General features: G+C 43.3%; 1 protein-coding gene across 7 annotated transcripts in view; it reads left to right on the top strand.

The window, feature by feature from the left end:
* The first annotated feature begins 2,455 nt into the window (after window positions 1–2,455).
* LOC117369164 (zinc finger protein 569-like) overlaps window positions 2,456–24,549 on the top strand; it is a 64,801-nt gene continuing 42,707 nt past the window's right edge. For 5 of the 7 annotated variants that reach the window (XR_004541091.1, XR_004541090.1, XM_033963269.1 and 2 more), the window contains exon 1: window positions 2,928–3,010. Coding sequence is in view for 4 of the 7 variants with exons in the window: in XM_033963269.1 (XP_033819160.1) it covers window positions 2,990–3,010 (21 nt within the window). In the remaining 3 variants the exon portion in view is untranslated. Of the gene's footprint in view, window positions 2,811–2,927; window positions 3,011–16,012; window positions 16,125–24,549 lie in introns of those variants that run through there. The other 2 variants (XM_033963267.1, XM_033963266.1) reach the window with 2 other exon arrangements.

Raw genomic sequence — 24,549 nt, 5'->3', positions numbered from 1 at the left:
CAGCAGCATTTCCCTCTCCACCCCGCTTCCCTGTGCAGCAGCACCTCTTCCCTGCTCCCCTTGTCCTGCAGCACCTCTTCCCTGCTCCCCCTGTCCAGCAGCACCTCTTCCCTGCTACCCCAGTCCAGCAGCACCTCTTCCCTGCTCCCCCGGTCCAGCAGCACCTCTTCCCTACTCACCCTGTCCCTCTTCCTTGCTCCCCCAGTCCAGCAGCACCTTTTCCCTGCTCCCCCTGTCCCTCTTCCTTGCTCCCCCGATCCAGCAGCACCTCTTCCCTGCTCCCCCGGTCCAGCAGCACCTCTTTCCCTCACTGCCTTCCATACTTTGTCCCACCCCTACCCTCCGAAGCCAGCCTGCCTGCCATCCCCCTGTACAGTAGAACCCTCTCCCCCCCTCCCCGCCACTATCGCCGCCGTGCAGCCGACCCCACTGACCCTCCCACCACGAGACGACCATCAAACCTCTCGGCTCCAGCAGCGGCCACATCACACTAAAGACGCTGCTTCGCGGCCTTCCCATGCTCTGATTTCCTCTGCCGGGTTTGTGTGCGCCGGGGAGGGATGCACCCGGGAGGGGGGAGGGGCGACGATGGCGGCAAACTGCTTAGACAAAATTGCTGGAGAGTAGGGAGGGCTGCATTTTAAAATTTCTCTGCCGGCAAGTGGCACGGGTTGTAAGCATGTGGGACCGTAGTAAGTTGTGTTGGGCTGTTGCGTGGTGCCGTAGTAAGCACGCATGCGCACTCTTGCCGGCCACAGACCTACGGATCTCGGAACAAGCCGGTAAGAGTGTGCATGCGTGTTTAGGGTTTTATTATAGTAGATTATTAAGACTTAGCCAAAAGGAAAGATTTATAAACAATAAAGAGAGTTTTACCTCATGCAAAATTGTAATTTCTTTAATAAGACATTAACTATTTTTTTCTGCAGCCCTCCAAATACCTAATCCAAAATGTGGCCCTGCAAAGGGTTTGAGTTTAAGAAGACCACTGCTCTAAGCCCAGCATCTGATTCTTCTTTCTCCCTTCCCCATCCTCATAGCCTCTCATCTCCCTGCCCCTTCTCTGTTCCCTCCTGTCCCCTCCCCATGGTCCAGCATTGTCTCTCTGTTCCCTTACTCCCATTGACCAGCATCTTTCCATCACTCTCTTCTGCTCTTGGATCCAGCATCTCCCTCGTTCTCTCCTCTCTTTCTTCTATGTATCTCTTTTCCCCTCTCATCCACCCTCATATTCAACATCTCCTCTCTCTGCCCCTTCCCTTTCTTGTGCCCTGGGCCCAACATCTGTCTTCCTCCCCCCATGCACAATTTCTTCCTTCCTTCCACCCCTATGCCCAATATTTTCTCTCTCACCCCTCACCCACTCCTTTCTCCATGCAGCATATTTCATTTCTCTCCACCTCCATATACAGGATTCCTCCCTTTCTCACCCCTCTCCACCACTTTGCTGCATCTCCCCCTTCCACCCCATGTCCACAATTCTCCCTCCCCTGCACCGCTGCAGCATCTCTTCTCTCCTTCATCCCACTCCACCCAAACCTCTGCCTCCATGTTCCCAGCAGTGGTGCACCTTGACAGCACCGGCTCGACTCCCGTGGTCCTGGACCACTCTCTTCAAGGGCAGCAATTCCCACATGCTGCCTGCCAATGACCTGGAAATTTCCCCTCTGCCATTAAACAGGAAATTTGTAGTAGAAGGGATGCTTCCAGGTCAGCAGCAGGCAGCCTGTGGGAATTGCTGCCACTGCCAGGGACCCAGTGAACTTGAAGAGAGATATGCAGGACTATGGGAGCTGGTGTTGTCAAGGTACACACTACTGGACAGATCTGAGTCCAATCTGAATGGCCCAGGCTCTCCTGGACCCACCCATGACTATGCCCCTGCACTCTCTTGATATCTGGACTAAATTCCTAAAAGAAAAGTCCATAGGCCATTATTAAGTTGGACTTGGGGAAAATCTGCTGCTCATTTCAGGATAAAGCATAAAATCTGTTTCTTCTTTTGGGATCTTGCCTGGTACTTGTAACTTGGATTGGGCACAGTTGGAAAAAGGATACTGGGCTTGATAGTCTGTTCCAGTATGAATCTGATACTTTGCACTTTTCTTATGAGGAAAGCGAGAAGTAAAGAGGTTTCAGAGAAGAGGGTGCATTCTGCACACAAACTGATAAAGTTTGCCAGGAGAAAACTTGTAAAGGGAGCTATGTGTCTTCCGCTAATGCCCCACTGGTACCCTTCTTGGAGAATTCCTTCATAGGAGTCAGCTCTCTGGGTGCTAGTGAGTACTGAGCACTCTCAATATTAAACCAACTCCATTGTCTAAGGGAGGGGTGATTTGTATTGTGCTTAGCACCCCCAGTCATTTCGAAATTCTGTCACTTTGGGTCAAATAAAAAGATGGCAGCCTGCCTTTAACCCTGCAGAGTGCAGAGGAAACAAAAGGCAGCGGCCCCCCTCGGGGTATTTGCTGACCACGTCCGCACAGGGCCCGGCGCTTCGCTTTTCACCGGACGCAGGAAGCGTGAGCCAGCGAGGCCGCCGTACAGAGCAGTTCCCACTCCCCTCCTTTCCGAGCCCCCTTTCTTCCCCGAAGCCGGAGCTGGGCATCCCGGGCTTTGCAGACTTTACGCACACTTTGCACGCCTCTCTGCTTTCACCTGGCCCTTCACTCAAGCACCTGGGGAACAGGGCTAGAGAGCCTTGCCCGGACTCCCCCTTTAGTGCCCCCCTACCCTTGAGGCAGGGCGCTATTTAGGGGGGGAGGGGAGTTGGGGGTTTTCCGCTGCCTGCAAAAACAGCCATGAGTGAGGTGAGCCGGGAGCACGAGCAAAATCCAGCTCTTCCCTTCCCCTCTACCCCATCCCATAAAAGAAATGCATGCTCCTTCCGCTCTCTTTCCTAGTTGTTGTTTCCTAGATCTGTTTGAAGAGATTCTCTGGATTGCAGTTGGGTGAGGTTCTATCTAAAATCCAGATTTACACATCTGAAATGCAAATCGAGATTGCTCGGGTAGGGCATCTTTGCGATCTATGTCAGCTTCCATCATTCCTTTTTTTTCTGGTCTCTGATTTTCAGGTAGAAACATAACTTAAAATGATTTTTTTTTCTTTTTATTTGACTGAAACGTGAACCTAAATAGTCCTCGTGTTTATTTTAAGGTATTGCTTTTTGAAAAGACCAGTGTACGTTAATTGTGCGAATGTATATACTGTATGTTATATGTGTGGGAGGGATCAGTGCATCTTTGAAAACTATGTGTTGTTTTTACTTGCTGTGGAATTAAGGTATTATAATTTATTTCTGTAATCTCCAGGAACATTGTATTTAAATTGCGTGTTTTTGTTTGCTAGTGTGGAATTTATTGGTCTTTATTTAATTTAGCAATTTTTCTACTTGATCCAGTTTATTCCCCTGTACATTTAATTTAAGGAAGCTTCCCCCTTTTGGCGATAGTGGTGACATCACTTATGGTGTTTCCAGATATGGAAATAACTCTCAACTGGCATGAAAAGATATCCTTGTATATTTACCTTGCTGTGATTGTATCATCCCCCCACCACAACCTTATTAAATCAAGAGAATGCAAATAATAAGCTCTCTGGCCCTAGTACTAAAACATTCTTCTTAAGGTGGAATTCCCAAAATAGCTGACTATCTGTTGCTACATTTAACTTGGGACTGCTGGTCTGAGATAAAAAAGATGTCACCAACCAAATGTTTGACTCCAAACCATGGAAAGTTGCTCTTTGCCATAATTTCTTAGGCATCTTTCTAAATGGATGTCCCAGGTTTTATGACCAACTGCAAGAATAAAACCAATTAGAACGGTTATTAGTAATTTTACTAAGGTATTTTTTTCCAAATACTTATTGAAATTTTAAATTGCTAAAATCCAAAAGATTTCTAAACATGCACATAAAGAGAGCAAGAAATATATGCATGCATGTATGTAATAAAGCACCCAATAAATTTGAAGAAAATTGTTCCTGACTTATGAAAGAAAACAGCCTAGAGACTTACATTTTCTGATTCTTAAAAGAGTAATTTGGAGAGTTATAAGAAAGGTTATCTTTGTATTTTTGTACATCAATATCCAGTTCCACCACATGGGTAATGATAAATGGGAATGGGAGTTAACTTTCCAGTTGTTAATAAGTTTTAAAGCTATGGAAATAAAGAAGTCAAAAACAGCTTCATCATCATTAGAAAGTTATATGGAAAGAGCCAGTGACTTGTAAAGTATATGTCCAAGGGAGAGAGAATCCGTAAATTTAAGAATAACTTGCATTTTAAATCATATGCCAGTCCAAAAAATGTAAAGATTGTCGCAGTGATAAATTTGATGCATAAGAGTACCTACTTCCTTGTGACATGACCAACACAGGTCGGTAGTTGAGGAATTACATAATTTGGCTTTTCTCGGTGTCCATAGGCACAGTGTTGGAGAAAATATAACAATTGTGTAATAGCAAAGGAGCAAGAAGATCTAGGACCTCGTGACCAAAACATGTTCCAGTGACGAGGAGACAAGGTTGATTCTAGATCTTTTTTCCCAAGCTTGTTGAGTGCCAGTACAGAAGTTTATTTTCCAATAATTGTGGGGGTCTTATAAAATTGAGATGCTATATGAAAGCACTCATATTATGTATGTATGTCGTTAGGTAAATTTTTAGTTAGCAGCACATGTAACATTTGAAACCACTTAAAAAATTGAGAATCTAGTATGTGGAATTCCTCTTTCAACTGGTCAAAGGTTTTTTTTTGTTTTTGTTTTTTTAATTTCTTTATTGATATTTTGAACTTGACAATGTATAAACTATATGAAAATACACTATTAACATCAGAAATATTACAATAAAAATTTTAAATCCCTTCTTAACCTATAACAGTAATGATATTATATTATATTCATCAATATTATAGAATATTATGAAATTTATACCTCTAAATAAATAATACACCCCCCACCCCCCCACCCACCCTGGATGTGCAAAGGAATCTAACATAAAGAAAAAGGAATCACTTTAATTATAATGTGACAAAATTAGTTAATGGACCCCAAATCCCCTTAAAGGATTTAACAAACCCTAAACGCTCTGCCATAATCTTTTCATATTTATATGTTGCACATACAGTTGCCCACCAAAAACTAAAATTAATCCTATCATGATTTTCCAATTAGATGTGATCATTTGAACCCCTATTCCTGATAAGATCATGAAAAGGCGACTATTATTTCTATCCAAAGTGGGTTTATCATGCAGAATCATTCCAAAAATTATTGCTTCATATGTCAAAGGAATAGAGGATTGAAGAATATTATTAATTTGCTCCCAAATCGACTTCCAAAAGCCAAGTATCAATGGACAAAAAAATAAAAGATGATCCAAAGTCCCAATATCAATATGACAATGCCAACATCTATTAGATTTAGAACTATCTACTTTATTCAACCGAACTGGAGTCCAAAAAATTCTATGTAATAAAAACAACCATGTTTGTCTCATAGATGCTGACATTGTACATCTTAATCTCCAAGTCCAGATTCGTGGCCAACGAGAAACAGAAATATGCTGTTTTAACTCGGTACCATTCAATAATAATTAACTTAAATACCATATTACACTTTTTCCATATAGACCAATTAATTGGAGATTTATGTATTAAGAATAGATGAATTGTTCCAAATGACCATGTCAGAGGAAGTATCGGAGGTAAATATTTACTCAAATATGTAAAAGAGAAAATTGTAGTGGGTATAACATGAGAAATAGTAGATTTAGATAAGTTAGACATGTTTGATTGTACAAATAAAGGAGTTGCCTGACTTAGGACAGTCTCTAAACATATCCAAGAGGCCTATAATCTTTATCAGTGCTTGGATACCAATGACAACCTTTACGGAGACCATAAGCAGTATGATCATTTTTGAAGTCGGAGAATTTCAAAATTCGAGCAGCAATTCTGGGAGGTTTGGAATTCCAAAGAAATTTCTGGAATATAGTATCTATTGATTTCTAAAAGAAATCAGGACATTTACTATGGAGCCTAGATAATAAATAATTAACTCCAAGGTGCCAGAGTCGTCTTTTATCGACTCTAAACAATCCCACCAACTCGGATAAAGAGGAGACCATTTTGACACAGAATCTTTCAATGAGGCTAGAAGATTATCAATATTTTTAGTAGCAGTATCAGTAATGGTACGACCTACTAAGGTATTTTTTTTTTAAGTTTTCATCAGCAATGGATGCAATCGGGTCTATTTATCACTCTTGCTATATCTATGAGATGTACAATATATTAATTTTGGCAGGAAATCAGTTCACATCTCTTTATTAATTCATGTCAGTATTGCAGTATAGGTAGTTCATTAGGCAATATGTAAACATCTCTCCAGCAGTTCAGCTATGTATATTATTGAGAGATTTTATCCTACCCCCAGCACACAATACATAAACTAATTTTTGTCAAAATAAGCAGTGATTATACTTATCTCCACCATCTTGCTTATAAAAATAAAAATAGAATCTTTGATATTTTATATTAGACCTCCTGCGCTTATAGATGTTGTTATGAAGTGTCGTCAAGCCAGTGTCAAATTACATTACATTACATATATATTAGCGACAGCATGGGCTGAGGACTTGCATTGCCAGTTGACTGCTCAACAGTTACAACAGGTACATAAGAACATAAGCAGTGCCTCCGCCGGGTCAGACCACAGGTCCATCCCGCCCAGCAGTCCGCTCCCGCGGCGGCCCAAACAGGTCACGACCTGTCTGAATAACCAGAAGGGGCCCCCTTGCCACCTTGGTTTCCCATTTAAGTCCTATCTTCCCATCGAAGTCCTAACCCTCCGGTCTTGCACATTCACGACTTGGTTGGGTTTCCATACTTATTAGCTTTCTATACTTGTATTACATCCCAGCACCTCTCTCAGTATCCCACAATCCCTTTATCCCTCAGGAATCCGTCCAATCCCTGGTCCTGAAGAACATTCAGAAGGTGTCACCCAATATTACTCACTGGGAAATGCAATTGAAAATTGTTCTTAGACTTTACATTCCACCGGAACGTGCAGCCCGGATGGGGATTACTGCATCGCAATCTTGCCCGAAATGCAATCAGGCTCACGCATCTTTGAGTCACATGTTTTGGGCCTGCCCCGCAATCCAACAGTTTTGGAGACATCTTGGCCTATATACCACATCGCTTTGGGGAAGGCGATGGGTTCCGCAACCGAGGGCGTTATTTGGATTTTATAATATAGCCTCGCCCGAATGTCAGCATTTATCTCCAGAGCCCTTTTGATGGGAAAAAAAGCCATCCTCACCAACTGGCTCTTCCGTGATCCCCCGTCATATGCACAATGGAGATCCCTAATGATAGTGCACGCAACACTGGAGAGACGCATGGTGGGAGACTTGACTCTTGGCCCGGGTCGCAAATTTTGTCAGGTGTGGGAGCACTTCTGGCAGGACCTCACACCGTGTGCTCGCAGTAGACTTTTGAATCTTTAAGATTTTATTCCCACTCTCAGCTGTTAGACTGGCCATGGATTCTTGGGGAGGGGAGGGGGGGGGGGTTGAGAGGGGAACTGATTATATTGTTGAAAATGTTATTTCCTGAATGGTATTACTGTTTGTATTTGCTTCTTACTGCTGGGATAATAAAAATCATTTAAACATACATTACATTACATTAGGGATTTCTATTCCGCCATTACCTTGCAGTTCAAGGCAGATCACAAAAGAATTATCAAGGATGTATTACAACAAGAACTTACTAGAAAAAAAAACAGTTTGGACATTTTCAAAGAGTAAAAATTGTGTAAGGTTATTTGTTTGGGTAGTTGGCTTTAGTGAGAGGTGGTGATTGAAACTTGCTTTTTTCAGGGCTTTCTTGAAGAGTATGGTCTTTATTTATTTTCTAAAAGTCTTGTAGTCGAGAGATACCATCAGTAGATTGGCGATTTGGTTGGCTAGTTTGGCTGCTTGAGTGGCCAGGAGGCCATCATATAGTTTTTTACGTTTGACCTCCTTTATTGGGGGGTATGTGAAAGGGGTGTGAGTTTTCCTATGCCTGGTTGTGGTGTTGTGGATGAGGCGATTATTCAGGTAGATTGGACTGTCTCCATATAAAGTCTTAAATAGTAGACAGTAGAATTTAAATTGTATTCTTTCTGGTATTGGAAGCCAATGTGATTTAAGATATGCTTCTGTAATGTGGTCATGTTTCTTCAATGAGTAGATGAGTCTTAGTGCTGTGTTTTGGATAGTTTGTAGTTGTTTTGCTATAGTTGCAGGGCAAGGGAGATAGAGAATGTTACAGTAGTCAAGTAGGCCTAGTATTAGAGACTGAACTATGAGTTGGAATTGAGTTTTTCGAAGAATTTACGAATTTGTCTTAAGTTTCTCATGACTGAGAATGATTTTTGTATTGTTTTATTGATTTGTGGTTGCATGATGCAGCATCTGTCGATTGTTATTCCTAGTTTCAAGTTTCAAGTTTATTTATATTTAATGGTTCGCTTACAAATTCTAAGCGAATAACATAACAATAAATATTGGGGTAAAAACAGTTAAAAATATTTTTGTAGCTTAAAAACATTATTAACTTAAAATTAAAAAAAACATGGTCGTGACAAACTAACTAAACAGACAATACTGGATTGGTTGGAAAAAACATAAGGGGATAAAAGTTACAAAATTGTTGTTTCCCCGTAGGGAGGAGAAGAAAACTGGATTGGGTAGGATAGAACATTGGGGTTGGGGAATAAGTAAAGTAAAATCTTTTCACAATTTGATTATTTTAAATTATCGAGGAAAAATTCCTCTTTAAAGATTGAAAGAAGCTTTAAAAAGATATGTTTTTAGGTTGGTTTTAAATAAAGTGAGGTCTTTGATGTTTCTAATATATAAAGGGAGAGTATTCCAAATAAGCGGGGCCTTGACTGAAAAAATATCGTGACGCCTGGTTCCTATTATTTTCAATGAGGGGACCATAAGTAGCTCCTGGGTGTTAGATCGAAGAAGACGATTTGAAACGTGAGGGATTAGTAAACGATTAATAAACTGAGGTTCATTAGTAGTTATTGTTTTGAAAACTAATAATGCTATTTTGTATGTTATTCTTTGATTAATAGGTAGCCAATGGGATTCTATCAAATATGGTGTCACGTGATCATATTTCTTTCCATGATGTATTATTTTTATGGCAATATTTTGTATTATTTGTAAACGTCTTTGTTCCTTGTATGTGATGTTTAATAATAGAGAATTACAATAATCTAATTTGGATATTATAAGAGAATGAACTAATATATTTAGGGATTTTGGCTCTAAGTACTTAGCCATTGAACGAATTAGACGCAAACGATGAAAACAGCTTTTGACTATATTGTTAATATGCTCTTGATAAGAAAATTTGGTATCAATAGTTACGCCTAAAATCTTGAGTGATGTTGCTAATTCAATTGGCGTGTGACTCTGGATAGATGCCCTCAACTAGGTTCAGTCTTTATTGTTGACAGAATGGCATCCATAGCTGTCTTTTATTGTATTTATCCATTGCATATATGATCTTCTTTTGTGCTGACCTTCAGCCTTGTCAAGCATGTCTTTTTCTACATGATGTGTCTGAAGTACAAAAGTCGAAGTCTTATCATTTGAACTTCCAAGTTTTATCGTCTCTGATAACGATTGGTTTATTCTTTGGGTACTCCATGGTATATGCAGTATCCTTCTCCAGCACAATATTTCAAAGGCATCCATTTTGTTCCTGTCTTGAATATAAGAATTGCCAAACTGGGACAGACGAAAGGTCCATCAAGCCCAGTACCCTGTATCCAACAGTGGCCAACTCAAGTTCTAAGCCTAGCTAGATCCCAAGTAGTAAAACAGGTTTTATGCAGCTTATCATAGAAATAAGTGGTGGATTTTCCCAAGCCAACTCAATAATGGCCTATGGCCTTTTCTTTGATTACATCCCCTCTTTTTATGCTTTGTAAACTCTTTCTCTTCTCTCTTCCCATATTTTTTAAACTCTGTAAACCGTGTTGAGCTCCACTTCAGTGGAGAAGATGCGGTATATAAACCTAAGGCTTAGTTTAGTTTAGTTTAGTTTAGTTTTAGGAAATGATGCAATCCTTTTTTTTTTTTTTTTTTTTAACCCTGCTGAGCTAACTGGTTTCACCATATTCTCTGGCTACGAATTCCAGAGTTTAATTACACATTGTGTGAAGAAATATTTTCTCTGGTTTGTTTTAAATCTACTACTTAGTAGTTTCATCACATGCTTCCTAGTCTTAGTATTTTTGGAAAATGTAAATGAGCAATTCACATCTTTCTTTTCCACACCACTCAGTATTTTATAGACCTCTATCATATCACCCCTGAGCCTTCTCCAAGCTAAAGAGCCCTAGCCACTTTAGCCTTTCCTCATAAGGAAGTCGTCCCATTCCTTTTATAATTTTCATTGACCTTCTCTATACCTTTTTTGAGATATGGCAACCAGAATTGTATACAGTATTTGAGGTGCAGCCATACCATAAAGCAATACAAGGGCATTATAACATTTTCATCTTTGTTTTTAATTCCTTTCCTGATAATTCCTAACAATCCATTTGCTTTCTTAGCCTTCTTAGTCACTGCCGCACATTGAGCTGAGGGTTTCAACGTATCCTCAGCAATAACACCTAGATCTTTTTCCTGGCTATGATTCCTAATGTGGAGCCCTGAATCATGTATCTATAGTTCGGGTTTCTCTTTCCCAGGTGTATCACTTTGCACTTGCTCATATTAAACGTCGTCTTCCATTTTGATCCCAGTTTCCCAAGGTCCTCTTGCAATTTTTAACAATTCTCTTGCGATTTAACAACTTTGAGCAACTTTGATTCATCAGCAAATTTAATTATCTCATCTCTAGATCATTGATAAATATGTTAAAAAGCAGTAGTCCCAGCACAAACTCTTGGGGAACCCCACTATTTACCCTTCGCCACTGAAAATATTGACCATTTAAACCTACTCTCTGTTTTCTGTCTTTCAACCAGTTCTTAATCCATAATTGGACATTACCTCCTATCCCATGACTTTCTAATTTCCTCAGAAGTCTTTTATGAGGTACTTGCTTTTTCAATGTCCAACATTTACATTCATATGACGTTATTAAAAATACTATAACTTGAACAAGATTAATCTTTTTATGCAGCAATACATTCCTGCACTTGAAGATCTTGTCTAGGTACTTCATAGCTTTTCTGCCAAAAATGATGTATCATTGGATTTCTTGACTGCCAGGGTATTGGTTCAAAAACATCAGATGGAAAGATTTTTTAATAAGGCTTTTACTTTGTACATGTTGTTGATTTAAAACTTGTTAATAGGGGAAGTTGCAGGTTTTTTTTTGTAAGTTGAGGATGTTGAAGAGAAGTGTGTGCATAGTCTTATAATTTCCCTTTCTTGGTCTCAATTTACCTGGAGTTCATATAACCACATTTTTCCAATTAACACTACATGCCATATTGGACAGAAGCATGACTGGCACGAAGCTGGTTGGAGAGGGTTATATTGGAGGGGGGGGGGGGTTCCCAATCCACTGAGGTAGCCATAAAGGCTGAGTCCTTCTCTAATAGTTTGGCCTCACAAAGATGGCTGCCCCATGGAGTCTTTTGTTTATTTTTTTCTTTTGCCCCAGCATTACATTTTGTTTCAAACTATTGCCTATTATACTGACCAGCCTGGACTGAAGCACTGTAGTGAAGGTTAATAAATAAATGCAGCACCTTCATCACAAACCCTGCACAGAAAGGGTTACAGAACTCAGAATGTGCTCTCTGAGGGAGAGGAGTGTGGTAGGGATGGGAGGTGATGGAAATCTTCAGTCAGGTTTAAATTCAAATGCAGGGAGCTTACAGTTTCTGTTGAAAAGAAATTCAAGAAGTCCTGGAGTGAGGCTGTGAAGAAATCCTGAAAAGGATTCCTGAAATATCCCACCAGAGATAAGCTGAACAGGAGCAGGGTTTAAATAGGCTTGTGATGGACAGAAAAGGAAGGTCATGTTGGGTTTGTAGTGACACCAGCAGTGGGCAACTGAGAAGAGCTAAGTAGTCACCTTTTATATATACGAGACTGTTGTGTACCATCCATATTGAAACACAGGAAGCATCTTCTTTAAAATTTTAATCAGTAAGGAATTATTCAAAGTTTTGTTTTGTTTATAATGCTTAAAATACATGAAGGGGGTTATTTTAGAAGCATTTCCACATGTAAATTATGGCATTTACATGTGTAAGTGGTGGTTTCAGACAGCTGCTTTTTACTCATGGTGATGATCCATGTCACGCAGAGATTTCAAGAGAACTTTGCAGTGGGGAAGCAGCGCAAAATTCTATACATTTACAGAATTGACCATCTTAAGGAAATACTTGTATATCAAGGCTGTGGAGTCAGTACACCAAGCCTTCAGCTCCGACTTCTACTGATATTATAAATAATGGGTTGTTACTCAAAGTGATTTAACTAAACAGAAATGGATCCCCTGGCCAGTTAAATCACTTGTTCAGGGCTAAGGAGTCGTTTTCAATGGCACCTAACCAGTTAATAATAATAATAATAATAATTTTATTTCTTATATACCGCCAAAGCCGTAGTAGTTCGAGGCGGTTTACAACAAAGAAGGGCTGGACAATCAGCAAATGGGTACAATCAGCGAATACAGATACAATTAATATATGTAAGCAGGAAACAGGTACAATATAAGGGGTCAAATGTAAGGTGAGCAGGAAGCAGAGGTATGACAAAGGAGATCTTGGGGGACAAGGGTCGGGTAAGAGGTCTTAGGTTACAAATTGGTTAAATAGATTAGTTTTTAATAATTTTCTGAAGTTTAGGTAGGATGAGGAGCTTGAGATAATATTGCTCATCCAATCATTTTGATGACCTGCTTGGAAGGCAAGTGTTCTCTTCAGGTATCTTTTGTAACGGCAGGCCTTTAGAGTTGGATGGCTGAAGAGATGAGCTCTGCGAGAGGGTCTAGATGGACAATCTAAGGTAAATTGGGGAACCAAGTATAAGGGGGCCGAACCAAGAATGGATTTGAAACAGAGACAGGCAAACTTGAACTGCACTCTTGCTTCCAAGGGTAGCCGATGGAGTTTTTGGTAGTAGGGAGTTCCCATTTTTTTTAGCCCGAAGATCAGTTGAATTGCTGAATTTTGGATGATACGGAGTCTTTGAGTGGTTTCTTTTGAAGGACCCCAGGTAGATAATGTTGCAGTAGTCGAGTAAGCTTAGAATGGAGGATTGTACCAGTAAGCGGAATGAGGTTGCATCGAAGTACTTTCTGATGGTTCTTAGTTTCCATAAGACGGAGAAGCCTTTTCAGACTAGTAAGTCAGTGTGAGTTTCAAGGGTGAGGTTGCGGTCTAGTGTCAATCCCAGAATTTTTATGGAATCTGTGATAGGAAAGACATGACCGTTCAAGGAGATTGTTGAATCTTTGATTTTGTCGTTCGGACTCGCCAGGAAGAATTTGTTTTTTTCTGAATTGAGTTTCAATTTGAAATCGGCCATTCATAGTTCGATTTGCTTTAGGATAGATGCCAGGTGATTTTTTTGTCTCAGGAGTTACGTTGGTTAGGGGAAAGACTATGGTAATGTCGTCAGCGTAAATGTAGAATTTGATTTTCAAGCTTTGCAATAGGTTCCCTAGTGCGGCCAGGTAGATGTTGAACAGTGTGGGGGACAGGGGAGAGCCTTGTGGGACTCCACATGCGTTTACCCAGCTGAAGGAATGTGTATTGTCACTGTAAACTTGGTATGATTGTTTACTTAGGAAACTCTGGAACCATTTTAAAACATTGCCCGAGAGACCGATTGACTCCAAACAGTCTAAGAGGATGGTATGATCAACTAGGTTGAAGGCACTATTTAAATCAAACTGAAGGACTAGTGCACTTGCCCTGGCTAAACAGGCAATGGAGGGAATCTAGTAGAGAAGCAATAACAGTTTCGGTGCTGTGTCCGGGACGAAACCCTGACTTGAATCGGTTCAGCGGATGGCCACCAGGATAGTCTCGGGGCTAAAGGGTCTCCCGTACGAAGAAAGACTGAGCAAACTGCAGCTCTACACTCTCGAGGAGCGTAGGGAGAGGGGAGACATGATTGAGACATTTAAGTACATCACGGGATGGGTCGAGGTGGAAGATGATATCTTTCTTCTCAGGTCTTCTCAGGGGACCCTCGACCACAAGAGAACATCCGCTCAAACTCAGGGGAGGGAAGTTTCGTGGAGACGCCAGGAAGTACTTCTTCACGGAGAGAGTGATTGAGCATTGGAACAAGCTTCCAGTGCAGGTGATCGAGGCACGCAGCTTCCCAGACTTCAAGAACAAATGGGATACCTATGTGGGATCCCTACGAGGGTCATGCCAAGGGATAGGGTCACTAGGGTATAGACTTGAAAGAGAGGGTCAGTAGAGTGGCAGTATAATTACAATTATACTTAAGAGGGTCAGTAGACTTAAAAGGGTGGGTCAATAGTGTGGGCAGACTTGATGGGCTGAAGCCCTTATCTGCCGTCATCTTTCTATGTTTCTATGTTTTTTTAGAATGCTGAATTTGTCCAGATAGGTTACTAAGTCTTGGTTGACCAGACCTTCCATTAACTTTGCAAAGAAGGGGATGTTCGCAATGGGTCTGTAATTTGATGTCAGGTTGATGGGTTCTTTGGGGTTTTTTACAATCAGAGTGATTAGGATCTGGCCTAGGTCCTCAGGAAAAGTGCCTGACTATAACAGGGAAGAGAGCCAAGTGTGCAGCTTGGCTTTGAAGGTGACCGGGACAACTTTCATTACATTAGGTGGGCAACAGTCTAGTTTGCAGTAGGAATTAGCGCATTTTGAGTAGAGCTTGCAGAATTGTTGCCAGGTAGGGATTGTAAAGTTGTTCCAGAACAGATCAGTCCTAGGTTCGTCATAGGGCTGAGCAACTGGGTAGTTCAGATGGTTGGTTGTGACGACCGATAGGGAGGATCTCAGATTGGAGATTTTGCTGTCGAAAAACTTGGCCAGGGTATTGGCCGGTGGAGGGGAGTCTGAGGTAGGACAGGTTAGGGTCTGAATGTCATAAAGGTTGTTGACTATTTTGAAAAAATTTTTGATGTCGGGGTTTGGGGAGCCGATTTTTAGTGCATAGAAGTTAGTGCGTTTGGTAGTTACGTTTTTTGTATTCTTTTAATTTTGTTCTCCAATTGGTTCTCTCTTTACTGTCACCAGATTTCAGACATAGTCTTTCAAGTTTCCGTAATTCCCGTTTCACTGATCCTAATTCAGCATCAAACCAACCATCCAAATGTTCAGTTAGTGCCTATCTCAAAATTGGCTATTTTGAGGGTGTTCCAGGGATAAAGTCAGCACTTAACCAGCCAAGATCATCTCATAAATAGCACGGCATAAAAATCAGTCCTGTCTGTCGTGCTCTGTATCTGGTTAAGTGCTAAATATCATACTTAACCAGCTTTAATTTAGCTAGCACCAGAAATCTGGAAGTTCTTTGCTGAAGCCCGGACATGGCCAAGCATTGTGCCAGCAGCCATTGGCAAAATGTTGAGCATCACTGGCTGAATCTTGGGCCCTAAAAATTTGTTCTAGATCTAAAGTACTGGTAAATATAACATATTTACCGGTACTTTGGATCCTAGGAGAAGATTTTTATCATGTTGTACTTATAAATTTGCCAGATATTATAATGTTCTCTTAGGCTTCTGCGGCTGGCATCATGATTGTAGCAGTTTTCCGTGTCTCACTGCTTCTGGGTAGATAGAACTGCTGTTTCAGCCATCATGCTGTGGCTTTTTTCAGGGTTTGTTGTGAGGTCTGCAGTATGTGTGTGCCACATATTGGCTACACTCCCCCACCCTCAGCACTTTTTTCTACTATCTTTCCCAAGATGCAGCACTTACCCCTCAGGCATAACTTTTTTTTCTTTTGACTTCCTCCACTGACAGCACTTACCCCAAGGGTTGGCTCACATGGATCTGCGCCTGAGGTGAAGGATGAGGTGGCATCCCCTCAAGCACCCAAAAGACAGAGCCCCCTGAAAACTGATCAGGAAGAAAGGTGAGGAGGACCCCTCATTCTAAACTCTAGTCAGGAAATTGCCCTAAGAAAATAAGAATGCAATTTATATTCTTTAGCATCCCTCCAGAGATGGATGGGTTTATGCTTCTCTGCCAGCAGGTGGAGACTGATAACAAACTGAATTCTAGCAGCAGTACAAGTGGGCTGTTCGGGCCCCCTAAGATCTGTCCTCAGCATCCAGCAGGTGGAGATGGTAAGTCTGTGCAGTCCTGTTAGGCCTTTAGTTTTTGTTTGGTTTCAGGGGATAGGATGTGGCCCATACTGACACTTTCTTGACCGGACGGAGTAGGGACTACAGGAGTCCCTTCTTAATCTCAGGGGTGCTACACTTGGGTGGCTGAGTCCCTTCCCCCATTTCCCCACTCCCCTCCATTCTTTAGTAGTGCCTTAGCCTTTGGGCATTGACTACAGATTTGAGAGCCAGTGGGATCTGCTCCTTTAAAAAAAAAAAAGCTCCACAATATCGTCAGTCTGAAAAGAAGTTTTTAATCTTGCTGTATTTTTCTTCCCTAGCTGATTAGGGTTACCATATGGCTCCAGAAAAAGGAAGATGGATTGAGACATCCGGGTTTTACTTCCATTGTTTTCAACAGAAGTAAAGCCCTGATGTCTCTGTCTGTCCTCCTTACTTCCATTGCTTTCAGTAGAAGTAAAACCTAGATGTCTCGATCCATTCTCTTTTTTCTGGAGCCATATGGTAACTCTCAGCTGACCAGTTGTTCTAATTGAGACCTACATTATGGCGGTTTGCGAAGAAGTGCTCAGTTGTCTCTTGCTGAGGCTTCAATGAAGCTGGCATGTGCCATTTCTGCTCGCAGCTGCACAAGCCGGCTTTATCAGGAGAATCCTCTGCAGGCGCGGCTTCATATGCTGCTGCAACTGCCAGCAAGGAAGATTCCCCGCAGTCACAAAAGGGAGTTTTCTAATGCCCGATTTGGCTGACGGTGGGGATTCCCAGGGTTCCCTTGCTGCAGCGTTCGCAGGGGGTTCCCTGACAGATGTGCCAGCCAATGGTGGGTAGTCCTGGGGTTTGCCTTAATGCTGCAGGCACAGGGGATTCCCTGCCCATAGTGTTGGGGCTTGCTGGGGATTTCCTTACCGTGTCTCTCTGTTCTAAGGCCTCCTCTTTGTTCGCAACCTTGGGGGAACCTTTTTCAGTGCTTTTTTATTTTTTGATGGGAAACTCGTCCATCTTGGCTGAGCTCCTCTGCTGAGCTCCTGCCGCCATCTCTTCTGAGCTCCTGCCTAGGTTAGGAAGACGAGAACAGGTCGTGCAGGCCTCTTTCTTGGCAGTGGAATGCGACTCCCTTCCAGCTGTGGGGGTTTTCCTTTGATTTTGTGCTTGTAATGTACCGGGCTTATTGCTTGCACTCGGCTGGTGTCCCTTCACATTTCCTTGTGGTCTTGGGTTCCTCAGGGTGGCTGTTCCCTCGATCCCTTCTGCTCTTTCCCCCCTTCTCCGTCTAACTGGCAGTACTTCTCTTGGGAGGATGAGGCTTTATCTGGAGGATGATATTTCCTCTGATGAGGATCTGGGTCTCTCCGGGGACCCGCAGGACCCTCGAGGAGGGAGGATGATGCAACAGACTGGGATTCAGAGCTGCCCACTTGGTGAGGACGCTTTGGTAGTGCATATTTTTCACTGAGAAGAGCTGGAAGAGATCATTCTTCACATTTTCTCTGTGCTGCATTTTGAGGAGAATTCCAAGGAGGCTCATCGAGTGGTCGACCCCCTTCTCAAAGGGATTCATGCGGCCTTGCGATCTTTTACCATGCAGCAAGATATCCATTATATTGTGCACATACAATGGAAAGTTCTGGATGCCCCATATTGGGGGGCTTGGTCATGATCCATCTGTATTCTATTCCTGATGCCAATATTGACTCCTTGCATCCACCAGTGGTAGATGCAGTGGATTCAGCCATTTCTAAAAGAGGGGGTTTCTGCTCTGAGGGGCCCCCAGATTTGAAGGATGGAGTCTCTTCTTAACCAAAGTTTTGATGTGGCGGCCTTGGTGGTTCAAGCAGCGATTTGTGGTGATCTGGTTGCCAGATCCTGCTTCTGTCGGACTGAATATGTATTGAATAGGGAGTCTGATGATTGGTCGCTTGTGGATCAGGAAGTTGCAAAGATTGAGTTAGGATCTTATCTTTTGGATGTGATGTATGATTTGATGCGAGCTTCTAAGTGTTCTAAGCGACCTTGGGAGTGTTTACTAGACATACCTTGTGGCTCTGTGGTTGGTTGGTAGACTCAGCCTCAAAAGTTCTAAACTCAGTCATTTTCCTTTTTAAGGGTTCTTTTCTCTTTGGCGAGAAATTAGATAAGCTGGTTCAGAGTTTAGGGAACTCCAAAGTTTCTCAGTTACTGGAGGACAAACCTCGGCAGTCTGGTAGAAGAGGTTTAGGCTGAGGATGTCTTTGAGTTCCACCGCTGTCGTTCTGGTAGAGCATCTTCTTCCTCCAGAGATCTTTTTTTTTTCTCTCTCTCTCTCAACGGATACTGTCCTTTCGGGGTGCCAGATGGGATGGCCAAGACTTTTCCTGCCTCTCCTCCACTTCTCGTACAGCACAATGAAGATGTCCAGGTCCTTCCCCTAGTTCCAGTAGTAGTCAGATTTTGGGACATTTACCAGATTACATCAGATCAGTGGGTCCTGGAGGTGATCCACAACGGGTATGCTTTTGAGTTTGCCCAGACCCTTGCCAGACCTTTTTCTCGCATCTCCTTGTTGGTTGGCCTGTAAGAAACAAGCATTTCATCAGACTCTCCAGAGATTGGTGGATCTCAAGGCAGTAATTCTGGTGCCCCTCCCCCACTTTGAGATCCACACCAGGAGGTACTCAGTTTACTTTGTGGTTCCCAAGTAAGAGGGATCTTTTCATCCTATTTTGGATCTCAAGAGTGTGAACCAGGTGTTTCGGGTTCCTTTCTTTCATATAGAGACCCTAAAGTTTGTGATCCTATTCAGCCTGGGGAGTTCCTAACTTCCCTTGATCTGACGGAGGCATATTTTCACATTCCGATTCAGGAATCTCATCTGCAGGTCCTTTGCGTTTTTGGGAAAGCATTTTCAGTTTTGTGCACTTCTGTTCGACTTAGCTACAGCTCCATGTATCTTCTCAAAGATTTTTGTGGTAGTAGTGGCAGCCTTACGCAAAGAGGGCATTTTGGTTCATCCTTATCTGGGCGACTGGTTGATTTGAGTGAAATTCTTCCAGAAAAGAACACACAGCCCGAGTCGCAGCTCAAGTAGTAGAGTCACTTCAGTCATTGGACTGGATAGTCAACCTAGTCAAGAGTCAGTTGACCTCATCCCAAAGCTTGGAGTATCTCGAAGTCCTCTTTGACACTGGTCTGGGGAGGGTATTCCTTCCCGAGGCACAGGTGCAGAAGTTGCAGTCGCAAATTCACATTCTTATGTACTTTCATTGCCCTTAGGTGCAAGAATTTCTTCAGGTCTTGGGATCGAAAGTGGCTTCGTTGGAGGTGATTCAGTGGGTGAAGGCTCACATATGTCCCCTTCAGTATGCGCTTCTTCAGAGGTGGTTTACACAGTGTCAAGATTTGGACATGCCTGTTCCTCTTCATGTGCTAATTTGTTGCATCCTCTGTTGGTGGCTGCAGTCCCACAATCTGGTCCAGGGAGTGAGTCTAGATCAGCCCCAGTGGACAGTTCTTCTCACGGCTGCCAGTCTTCTTGGCTGGGGAGCCCAGTGCTCAGTCATTCGGCTCAGGGCAGTTGGTCTCCGTAGGAGGCCTCTTGGCCAATCAATGTTCTAGAGACCAGAGCCATTCATTCATTTTGGCGCTTTCAGCCTTTCTGTCCCTCCTGGCAGACAAAGCAGTCAAGGTCCTCTCCAACAATGCTATAGTGGTGGCCTACGTCAATTGGTAAGGAGGAACTAAGATTCGGTGGCACAGGAGACTACTCCTCACGGCTTGGGTGGAGGTTCACCTATGTGGCATCTCGGCATCCCAAGTAGCGGGAGTGGAGAACACATCCAGGCAGATTTCCTCAGTCTTGTGTTGGATCTCGGTGAGTGGAGGCCTTCGATCTGATAGTTCGATTGTGGGGTCAGCCGATGATGCACCTGATAGCTATGTGTTTCAACGCCAAGATGAAGCAGTTCTTCATTTGGCACAGAGATTTTCAGGTCGAGGGGCTGGATGCTCTAGTGCAGCATTGGCCAACGGACAGTCTCCTGTATGTCTTTCCTCCGTGACCTCTGGGCAGAGTTCTTCCTCACACTGTGTGACAATCAGGCCGCGTGATTCTGGTAGCTCCAGATTGATAAGGTGTCCATGGTATGGGGATCTGGTTTGTCTCCTTGTTGCAGAGTCCCTTCCTCTTCCAATGTTCTGACTCAGGGTTCCAGTCCCATGTTCGATCCAGGTTCCTTTTGTCTTACGGCTTGGCTTTTGAAAGGGAGCGCTTAAACAAAAAAGGATATTCAAATAAGGTAGCCACTACTCTCTTGGGACCTCGAAGGCTTTTGACTTCCTGCGTCTAAGTGTGCATCTGGCGCCTCTGAGGATTGGTGATCCCCTTGTGTGGAGGTTCCCCTTTGTGTGTCATTACTTCAAATCCTGGATTTTTTTACAGGATGGGCCTAGACACGGGCCTTGCCTGGTCGTCGTTACGGGTTCAAGTAATAGTCTTTGCGTCCTTTAGAGGTATAGTTGAAGGTAGCGGGTTGTCTTCTTATCCTGATGTGATCTGTTTCTTAAGAGCAGTGAAGTTGCTTCGGCTGCCGATACACCTTTCTGTTCCAGTCTGGGATCTCAATTTGGTCCTGTTGGTGTTGGATTTGTCCTCTGTTTGAGGCCTTGGATTCTTTCACTATGAAAGATCTTACTTCGAAGGCGGTGTTCCTTGTAGCCATTACTTCAGCGAGATGCGTGTTGGAGTTGCAAGCCTTTTCACGTCGAGCTCCTTTCATGAAATTTTCTAGAGAGCATGTAGTTCTGAGGCCTGTTCCTTACTTTCTCTTGAAAGTCCTTTCCCCTTTTCATTTGAATCGGATAATTTCCCTCCTGGTCTTGGGTAGTCATGAGGGATTCTCGGAGCAGAAGCAGTTGCACATCCGTAGGATTCTTCACGCCTATATGAAGAGGGCCTCCAGGATGGTGTTTTTGAATAAAATCTATGTCTGATGTAAATTTTTGACATTTGCAGCTGCTCCTCTTAAGAACTATATGGCTGGCCTGCATTGGATTTTGTGGAGCTTGGGGTTTGTTCCCCATGAAGCTAGCTTGCTACCCATCCACGTGTGTCCCAGCCACCAACATAAAGCTCTGCCAACCTCTATCGTCCATTCCAGAGGCTTCTGGAGTGAATACATCAGTAGGGACCAGCGAGATAACAGAGCATGCTGGAGGAAATGCATAGGAGCCCTCACTCAAGGGACCACTTCTATGGTTGCTGTTATAAGAACATAAGAACATAAGAACATAAGAAGTTGCCTCCGCTGAGGCAGACCAGAGGTCCATCTCGCCCAGCGGTCTGCTCCCGCGGCGGCCCATCAGGCCCATTGCCTGAGCAATGGTCCCAGACTATCCCTATAACCTACCGCTACTCTTATCTGTACCCTTCAATTCCTTTATCCTCTAGGAACCTATCCAAACCTTCTTTGAAGCCTTGTAACGTGCTCCGGCCTATCACAGCCTCCGGGAGCGCGTTCCATGTGTCCACCACCCTCTGGGTGAAAAAGAACTTTCTGGCATTTGTTTTAAACCTGTCTCCTTTTAATTTTTCCGAGTGCCCCCTTGTACTTGTGGTTCCCCGTAATCTGAAAAATCTGTCCCTGTCTACTTTTTCTATACCCTTCAGGATCTTGAAGGTTTCTATCATGTCTCCTCTAAGTCTCCGCTTTTCCAGGGAGAACAGCCCCAGCTTTTTCAGTCTGTCAGTATATGAGAGGTTTTCCATACCTCTTATCAGTTTAGTTGCTCTTCTCTGGACTCCCTCAAGTACCGCCATGTCCTTTTTGAGGTACGGCGACCAATATTGGACACAGTACTCCAGATGCGGTCGCACCATTGCACGATACAGTGGCAGGATGACCTCCTTTGTCCTGGTCGTGATACCCTTCTTAATGATACCCAACATTTTGTTTGCTTTTCTTGAGGCTGTGGCGCACTGTGCCGACGCCTTTAAAGACGTGTCCACCATCACTCCCAGGTCTCTTTCAAGGTTACTTACCCCTAGCAGTGATCCTCCCATTTTGTAGCTGAACATCGGGTTCTTTTTCCCTACATGCATGACCTTGCATTTCCCTACATTAAAGTTCATTTGCCATTTTTTGGCCCATTCTTCTAGCGTCGTTAGGTCCCTTTGCAGATCTTCGCAGTCTTCCATGGTTTCAACCCTGCGGTAGAGTTTGGTGTCATCCGCAAATTTAATAACTTCGCAATTTGTTCCCGCCTCCAGGTCATTAATAAATATATTGAACAGGAGCGGTCCCAGCACCGACCCCTGCGGAACTCCGCTCGTGACCCCATGCCAGTCTGAGTAATGGCCCTTCACTCCAACCCTCTGTTTCCTGTCTGCCAGCCAGTTTTTGATCCATCGGTGGACCTCCCCTTGCACCCCGTGTCTCCACAGTTTTTTAAGCAATCTTTCGTGCGGTACCTTGTCAAAGGCTTTTTGAAAGTCAAGGTAAATGATGTCAATGGATTCTCCTTTATCCACCTGTCTATTTACTCCCTCAAAGAAGTACAATAAGTTTGTGAGGCATGACCTACCCTTGCAGAAGCCGTGCTGGCTCGTCTTTAGCTGTCCATTGTTTTCTATGTGTTCACAGATACTGTCCTTAATCAGTGCTTCCATCATTTTTCCCGGGACCGAGGTCAAGCTCACCGGCCTGTAGTTCCCTGGGTCCCCCCTTGAACCCTTCTTGAAGATGGGCGTGACATTTGCAATTTTCCAATCCTCCGGGATCTCTCCAGTCTTTAAGGATAGGTTACATATTTGGCGAAGTGGCTCTGCTATTACGTTCCTTAGTTCCTTTAGTACCCTTGGGTGAATGCCGTCCGGACCTGGCGATTTGTCGCTCTTTAGTCTGTCTATCTGCCTGAGGACATCCTCTTGGCTTACCTCTAGTTGGACCAGCTTTTCATCCCGATCCCCATTTACGATGTCCTCCGGTTCCGGAATATTGGATGTATCCTCCCTCGTGAAGACTGACGTGAAGAACTTATTTAACCTGTCTGCTATCTCTTTTTCCTCTTTTACCACTCCTTTTTTGTCTCCATCATCCAATGGCCCCACTTCTTCCCTTGCCGGTTGCTTCCCCTTCACATATCTGAAGAACGATTTGAAGTTTGTTGCTTCCCCCGCCAGTCTCTCCTCATATTCCCTTTTAGCTTTTTTAACCACACGGTGACACTTCCTTTGGTGTTCTTTGTGTTCCATTTGGTTGTCCTTTGTTTGGTCCTTTTTCCATTTTTTGAACGATGTTTTCTTGTCACTTATCGCCTTTTTCACTGCAGTTGTTATCCACGCTGGGTTATGGAACCTAGTATCTGGAGATGATGCCAGTGCCTATAGCATGACACAATCAAGAAGTCTGAGATCTGTTTCACAAACTTCCTTTTGCATGGCTCGGTAAGAAAGGCCTGGCTCTTCGCCATGCTGAAGCATATTCCCAAGTACTCCAATTGTTGAGCTGGCTCTAAGTGACTTTTGTGGAAATAGATGATCTAACCCAGGTCCTGCAATAGCTGGACCACATGAGTCACTGCACTCTCCTTCCATTTTGGACAGGGCCCTGATCAGCCAATCATCTTAAATAAGGATGCACTTAAATTCCCTTCTTTTGGAGATGGACTGCCACCGCCAACACCATTACCTTGGTGTGTGGCGCCATTGTTAGCCCGAATGGAAGGGCGGTGAACTGGAAGTGTCTCCTCAGCACATAGAATCTCAAGAATCTCCTGTGAGCTGTATAAATTGGAATATGGAGGTAGGCTTCTGTCAGATCCAGAAGAACATAAGAATTGCCACTGCTGGGTCAGACCAGTGGTCCATCGTGCCCAGTAATCCGCTCACGTGGTGGCCCTTAGATCAAAGACCAGTGCCCTAACTGAGACTAGCCTTACCTGCGTATGTTCTGGTTCAGCAGGAACTTGTTTAACTTTATCTTGAATCCCTGGAGGGTGTTTTCCCCTATAACAGCCTCCGGAAGAGCGTTCCAGTTTTCCACCACTCTCTGGGTGAAGAAGAACTTCCTTATGTTTGTATGGAATCTATCCCCTTTTAGCTTTAGAGAGTGCCCTCTTGTTCTCTCTACCTTAGAGAGGGTGAACAACCTGTCTCTATCTACTAAGTCTATTCCCTTCATTATCTTGAACGTTTCGATCATGTCCTCTCTCAGTCTCCTCTTTTCAAGGGAGAAGAGG

The sequence above is a fragment of the Geotrypetes seraphini genome, chromosome 11, assembly GCF_902459505.1.
Source record: "Geotrypetes seraphini chromosome 11, aGeoSer1.1, whole genome shotgun sequence".
In the NCBI taxonomy this organism is placed as follows: domain Eukaryota; kingdom Metazoa; phylum Chordata; class Amphibia; order Gymnophiona; family Dermophiidae; genus Geotrypetes; species Geotrypetes seraphini.
The sequence above is the reverse complement of the archived record's forward strand: the minus strand, read 5'-3'. Positions and strand labels throughout refer to the sequence as shown.